Source organism: Lactuca serriola, chromosome 8 (genome assembly GCF_051521515.1).
Source record: "Lactuca serriola cultivar US96UC23 chromosome 8, Lser_US96UC23_V15, whole genome shotgun sequence".
In the NCBI taxonomy this organism is placed as follows: Eukaryota; Viridiplantae; Streptophyta; class Magnoliopsida; order Asterales; family Asteraceae; genus Lactuca; species Lactuca serriola.
The window spans coordinates 52,654,141-52,661,409 of NC_136415.1; the positions used below are offsets into that span (position 1 = coordinate 52,654,141).

The 7,269-nt window shown below is 36.1% G+C and overlaps 1 protein-coding gene and 1 pseudogene across 1 annotated transcript; one reads left to right on the plus strand and one right to left on the minus strand.

Annotated features, from left to right (window-relative positions):
• LOC145068090 (putative calcium-binding protein CML16 pseudogene) lies at positions 1-911 on the plus strand (annotated as a pseudogene).
• Positions 912-1,195: 284 nt separating this feature from the next.
• LOC145068089 (ATPase E1-E2 type family protein / haloacid dehalogenase-like hydrolase family protein) lies at positions 1,196-6,491 on the minus strand. The gene is made up of 10 exons (XM_079015079.1): positions 5,626-6,491; positions 4,146-5,500; positions 3,924-4,034; positions 3,566-3,842; positions 3,385-3,473; positions 3,172-3,280; positions 2,761-3,090; positions 2,576-2,674; positions 2,281-2,472; positions 1,196-2,169 (listed from the first exon to the last, which is right to left on the minus strand). Exons 1-10 carry the CDS (start codon positions 6,016-6,018, stop codon positions 1,525-1,527), a joined length of 3,600 nt encoding a protein of 1,199 aa, XP_078871205.1. The 5' UTR covers positions 6,019-6,491; the 3' UTR covers positions 1,196-1,524.
• Between the last annotated feature and the right edge of the window lie 778 nt (positions 6,492-7,269).

Below are 7,269 nucleotides of genomic sequence, written 5' to 3' on the forward strand. Positions count from 1 at the left end.
TCTAATTTACACAGGTCAAATTAATCCTTCACCTTCTCTTTTTCTCATTCGTATTCATATATTGATAATATTCAAATTCATATTCTTAGATCATACGTTCATCTTCATATTCATCATCTTCTTCATCTTCATCTTCATCTTCATCTGCGGGTGTTCATTCATGGCTCAACTCCCATCCAACCAACAAGTCAACCAATTAAAAGAAATCTTCACCCGCTTTGACCTAGATTCCGACGGCAGCCTCACCCATCTCGAACTCGCCGCCCTCTTCCGCTCCGTCGGCCTCAAACCAGGCGACGAAATCGACACCCTGATATCCAAACTAGACGCCAATGGGAACGGATCCATTGAATTTGAAGAACTAGTGAACGCCATTTTTCCCGATTCCGATGAAGAGATTTTCATCGACCAAGAACAACTCATGAAAGCCTTCCGATTGTTCGATAAAGATGGCGATGGGTCCATTACTCCTATCAAACTAGCAACCCAGATGGCAAAATTGGGCCACCCATTGACTTACCGGGAACTTAATGACCTGATGAATGATATTGACACCGACGGCGATGGTAGCATCAGTTTTCATGAATTTACGGCGGTGTTTGGGATGCCGGCGTCGGAATTCTTTGGAATAAGAACGCTTTAACGATGGTGATTGCCATTTGTGGTCATCCATATGCAGTTTCCAGTTTCCAAAGCATGTGGTTGTTCTTGAGGATTGACGATGAACATGGATGAATTTACATGAATCTTTTTATATTCTTAAAAATTTCTTTTTGTACATAGTTTTTTTTGCTTATTTTTGTATATAAGTTGTGTGTGTATCATTCAAGGAGAAGAATGAAATGCAAGGAGAATTCGCATTAAATAAACGCTTTTTCTTTATGTTTTCTTTTTCTTTATGGGTTCCTGGGTCACCCGAAAAAAATCTAAATAACACATATTTATTTATTTATTTATTAGTTCTTATTACTCTCTCTTCTATTAATAAATATATATTTTTTATTCTTTTTAATCTAATACAATAAACGGGTTCAATGTCAACCCACGAATTATTTGCAAACCCATTTGTAATTAGTTAAACGGGCTGCTTATGATGAACTCTCACAAGTTAACCCATTAGTATTTTCATACTCAAATGGGCTTGCACTAATTGAAGTATAAAGCCCATTTATAAGAAAGAAGAACACAAGAAACATTACATAAAACACAAACTTGAAGATCATAAAACCTTAAATTTGTCTTCGATCTATACACAATTGCTCTAATTTACAACAAAACTTTATCCTCTAAAACTTTAGAAATCGTTCGACGACGATCATCATGTCGTCATACATCAACAATTAAAGAATAAAAATTGGTCGAAAAGACAACCACTACTACCAAAATCATTTCTGTACACTACGGTCGATCCATGTCCATCTCTACATCAGATCCAGTCTCAGTCTAATGCATGTTAAACACAGTACAACAATCTGTTACATCTCATAGAACAAATGGGGTCCACAAACCGCCACCTACGTGAGATCATGATTTGGACGCTTGTCGCTCCAAATTCAAATGATACAAATCATTGTCCCTTGCTATCGATCGAGCAGTGAACCCAACCGTTGTGGTTCGGATCGAGCGCTGGCGGACCATGTTAACATACTCCGGATCATCGGTATGCCCTTCGTATCTTATCCATTGGATCATTCCATGGTAAGCCGGGAAGAATCTCATTTGAACCGCTTTATAACAATAGTAAGGAATCAAGGCGGCAATCACCACATAAAAAGTCACAAACCAATACGAAGGTGCGGGCGCGAGTGTTTCTAGAAACACATTGTACGCGGTTGTTGAAATGGAAGTCGGCATCGCACCATAAGCCAGGAGGAAGAGATACCAGAGGATAATTCCTCCCCAGATAAACACATGTTGGATTAAAGTGAAGTAGCTAACCGCAAGCGCCATCTGGCAGTTGACCACCCATACGACACACGTGTAGATTGTGGCCCCCACAACTTCCATCCCAGCTGTCTTCCCGTTCTTTCGGTATGACTCGGGGTCTAACGCGCGTGTACATAGGAAAAAGACGATTATGCCACTGGCTAACCCGTTAAGCATCCACCCGAATATTCTACGCCATCTGAAGAGCGTGTTTTGGACACCTTCTTGGTATAGCAACGGGAACTGTCGTATTGAAAAAAACCAAAAAAATTAGATACCGGTTATTGTGAAATGACCATAATGCCCTTTTGTTTCTAGACATTTAAGACGGTTACAAGGGCAATTTGGGCATACCTTTAGGCAAAATCTTGCGGATACGTCTTGGTCGAAGACTCCTAATGCAATGGCGGGAAGTGATGTGAAGAAAACGTTGTAAAGAGTCAAATACCAATCGTTATATGCGGGTTGACCCGAGAACGATGCGTAAGCTTCGTATAAGAACACTGTGGTTCCAAATACGATATTTTTATAGAAAAAGTAGCATATCTGCAAAATTATATTAAAAAAGGTGTCATTCGATTATACAATCGTGAAGAAAAAAGGGGCCTACAATTCGATAATAAAAAAAAATAAAAAAAAAAATCCTTACCATTGAAGAAATTCTTCGATAACACCAATGTCCATGCACCAATAGCAATCTTTCAAGAAATCGAAATTGAGCAATTGCAATATCACTCGACATAACCGCCTGTTTAACAAAAGAAACACAAAATTATTTACAAAAATCGAAAGTATAATTAACATGAAATAAGTATAATCCCAATTCCAAAGTACCTGCATTCCCTCGACACCACTGATTCCGATTCCGATGTCGGCTTCTTGAAGCATTCCGACATCATTCGCCCCATCACCAATTGCCAGAGTCGTCTTTCCGGTTCCCTCTTTCACAAGTCTAGTAACCAAAGCTTTCTGTTTTGGTGAAGATCTACAACAAATAACAGAAGCACACCCAACAGCGAGATCCAAAAACGTGTTTTTAATGTCATCATGCAACGCGTATGCGAGAGATTTCCCATCGATAATTAGAGCGTATGGATCGGATGATGAAGAAGAAAGTTGAGCTTTTCCTGCTAATATCTGCTTCTTCACATTTTCTTTCGACATCTGAAAGGGCAAAACCGTCATTTTCACTGTAAAAAGTAGTGAAGATAGCAAGGGATGTAGAAAGACGGACGTCCAACTTACCTTTGAAATTACGTCTTTGTCCCCGGCTTTTTCGGCTGATATGATTTCGGGGGATTCTAATGTGATTATAATTTGTTTCATTCCTTGTCTAAGCAAACTACAAGCGAATCTGAAAAATGTTTGGTATTTAAACGTTAGATTTTAAATTTTAAAAAAAAAAAAGTAAATTATTTAAAGTGGTAAATTAAGATTTAAAATAACACAAAAACTTACCCGATATTGATTGCTGTTTCCATTTTGTCACCAGTAAGAACCCAAATCTTGATTCCTGCTTGAGCAAGTTTATCAATGCATTCGGGCACCTTTTAAACAAAAGAACACAATTAGAAACCAAAATTTAAGATTAAAAAAAAGGAAGTATAAAATTCTTGAATTAAAAATAAAAAAAACTCACCCCTTTTTGGAGTTTGTCCTCAACAGCAGTAGCACCAAGAAGAATCAAATCTTTTTCAATTTCTTCAGTTGTTGCATCAATCAAATCTTCTCGATCTTCACTTACAGAGTTTTTAGCTTCTATAAATTTTTCATTAAATTCTTTATATTCTTCTTCATTAAGTTCACGATATGCAAGAATCAAAGTTCTTAATCCTGCATCTGCATACTCATTCACATGTTCTTTTGTATTTTCTTCGAATTGTCTCCCGTTTTTTGCAAGTCTATCAAACATAACACTGTAAAAAAACGATAATCACAAGGTTAATAACTACTTAAAAAAAATCAAGATTGATTTATTTGTGTAATTCTCGTCTTACCTATCAGCCCCTTTACAGAGTAAAAGAAGCTTCCCGAATTCATCACGAACAATAACAGACATTCTTTTTCTTGCACTGTTGAACTCAAGAACATTTAAAAGCTCATATGTCCTGCAAATAAACAATATAAAGATTATTGATTTACAGTTTTTTACAACTTTTTCAAGATTTGATACCAAAATTTACCCAAAAGGGTAAAAGGAAGGAAATAAAAAATATTACCTTTCGACTTTTTTCTTGGACATAGGATCTAACTCCATAAAAGAAACAGTTGTTTGTGTCCTTTTATAAAATTCAAATCCAAGTTCTCTTGCAGCGATAACAAAAGCAGCTTCATCAGGGGATTCAGCTTCATAAGTAACTCTCCCTGTTTCTTCATCAACATCAGGAATCGCTGTATGACAAATCGCAAGTAATCTAAAGAACTTCTGAATAACATCAGAACGTGGTTCAAGAAGCCAATAACCATTGACGATCCTTTCATCTTCAAAATTATACCCTTTTACAGATAACCCAGAATCATCGTCTTCATCATCATTATCGTCATCAAGAACTCTTCCATTAACAACCAATGGTGATCCTGTCTTTTTCGCCATAGCTCTTTCAACTTCTGTAACACCACGTCCGTATGCTGTTCCTGCTATTGAACACTTGATGAACTCCATTGAATTGCAGGTTAAAGTCCCGGTTTTGTCTGATAAAATCGTGTCGATTTGGCCGAGTTCTTCGGTGATATTAGAAGTTCGCGCGTGTGCGGGTTTATCAGCTTCTTCGTAGTACATATGAATGTCGTTGTTGATGAAAATCGTCTGTAGAACTTTCACGATTTCTATTGAAACGTATAGAGAAATCGGGATTAAATATGTGTATAACAATAAAGCTGTGAGAAAATGGAAAATCGCTGCAGCTGGAGCGCGTTTCGGGTCGAAAAAGATCTCTGAATCGTCGGGTCTCAAATACCATCGTTTCATTCTGTCACCATCTAAATCGTTTTTTGTAACAATCCCGAAGTAAATCGAACCCAGAAAAGCGATTAGAAACAAGATGAAGAACAAGAAATAGATGATGTTATCCATTCGTTTTTCAATTCCACTTCTTTTCGATGGTGGGTCTGTAGAGTTTTGAATCACTTTCGTATCGTGACCAGTGAAGATGACGACGCCATAGATGTAATCTGTGTTTCTGAGCTTTGAATCGCGTAGAAGAAGCTGTTGTGGTGAAAGTGCGTACTGTTGTTCTTGAAACTCCATTGTTCCAACGAAAGTGTAGAGACTTGCGTTTGGATCTTCGCATTTGACTGTTGCTTTGAAGCTGTTGATGTTTGAATCGTCGTTGATCATGGAAGTTGCGTCTAACGATTGTTTTAGCTTCAAATTTGTTTCTCCATCTAAGTTCATCGTTTCAACGTAACAAACAGCATCTTCATAGCTCGATGAAATTAACAGAAGATCAGCAGGAAAGAATTCGTCCTTTTCGACTTTCACTACATCCCCTACTCTCAGTGTTTTCCATTCTCGAGATTCGAAAACTCCACCACCACTATGAACTTTCACCTTTCGATTATTCACCTCATGGTCCTGAAAAAAAGGTTCGATAGACAAAAACGAATCAAAACCCACAAAAAACCAAAGATTCAAACTCCAAAATGAGCTGGATCTGACATGAATCGAAGAAAATTGGGAATATCAACATATGAACATACCTGCTGTTGTCGTTGCCAATCTTCAATACCTTCTTTCACCATGGTAGCACCAATGACGACGATTAAAGGAAGAATAGCGCTAACAGCTGAATAAGGAGCTAGAGCTGTAAAAGACAAGATACCAGTAACAAGAAAGTAGAAATTTGCGACTCTTCTAAACTGTTCAAACAGTGATTTTGGTATAAAAGTCATTGGCGTATATTTGGTTGATCTCACATAATTATCTACATAAATTTGAGTTGCAGCTTCTGAAACACCAGTTTCATTGCAATAAACCACTCTCGAAAACCCAGGACCCCCAATTTGTGAATGATCATCGTCGAATCTGTTTCTTCCACACTTGAAGGAGTAGATCTTGCTAAAATGTAACCTCCTTTTCCTTCCTGTCCCCATTTTTTTTTCTACTTATGTTCTATGATATGAAGAAGAAGAAAAAAAAAACTCCAGAGTTCTTTCAAGAAACCTTATTTTTACAGATACCCAAATGAGGAATCCCTCAAAAAACAACAAGAATTGGTGGTTTACTCACCTCCCAAGTGGAATTAATTAATGGGTTCAAGCAGAAAAGCTCAAAACCCCAGTAATTAAATTAAATAACCTAATCAAGAACTTATCAAAGTGTACTACAAATTCGTGAAAGTTACTTGACAATCTATAAATTGTTTGTGTCACGAAAACAAAGAGAAAGAACAAATGAATAAAGGGTTTTCTTTTTCAACAATGGGAGCTAAATCCAAAGTCTATATATATATTTGGCATGATTGAAGAACAAGAAAAGGAAAATGTAAGGAAGAAGGTGGGTGTATAATTTGATTTATTCTTAGAGCTCGAAAGGTTTGACCGAAGAATCAAACCATGGATCTCTTTCTGTGTCGCTTTCATGTTTTGACTTTAATAAGGCGAAGATGTTGATTAAAGAAATTTTCAATTTTTTTCCAACTAACACACAATAATCAAACCGAGAACAATTAATAAAAAATATAATTTCGATTCAATTTGATTATAATTCACAAAAAGGGGAGAGGAAGGTTCTAAAGAACCGAAATTTAAAGAAATACAGACTGTTCAAACTTCAAAGAGGGTTTCTTTTTCTGTTTTTCGAATTAATTTCAACAATTCACACACTCATATAATATTAATTTAATAATTGAAAAGAATATCCCGATAGAAATCTATACCTATTGCGTGAGAAGTGTCTCCTGTTTTCCCCCTTTTTGTATTTTGTAAAAGAAGCTTCAAAGAAGAAGAGACAGATGGATCTTTAAATTATGTACAGATGTTATTTTTCAGACTGATATTGATGAATTGTAGTACTTGTAATTTATTCATTAAATGTTGTATTAATAACAAAAAAATGACTTTTAGTTCTATATAAATATGTAGTTATTGTAAATGGGTATGGAAATTATTGTAGATATGTGTAAACATTTCTCCATGAGAAAGCAAACCTAATGTCCTTCCATGTTTTGCCATTTCAAGGAATTCTTGATTTTGGTATTTCCTAAAATATACTTTCTTGTTTCTGTTTAAGATATTGATTTCAATGAGAAAGCAAACCATTTATGTAGGTGAACCTTGTCGTATTGTCCAGATTTAACAAATGTAAAACTTGATTATTATTTAGTAATATAAATTAAATTAGAA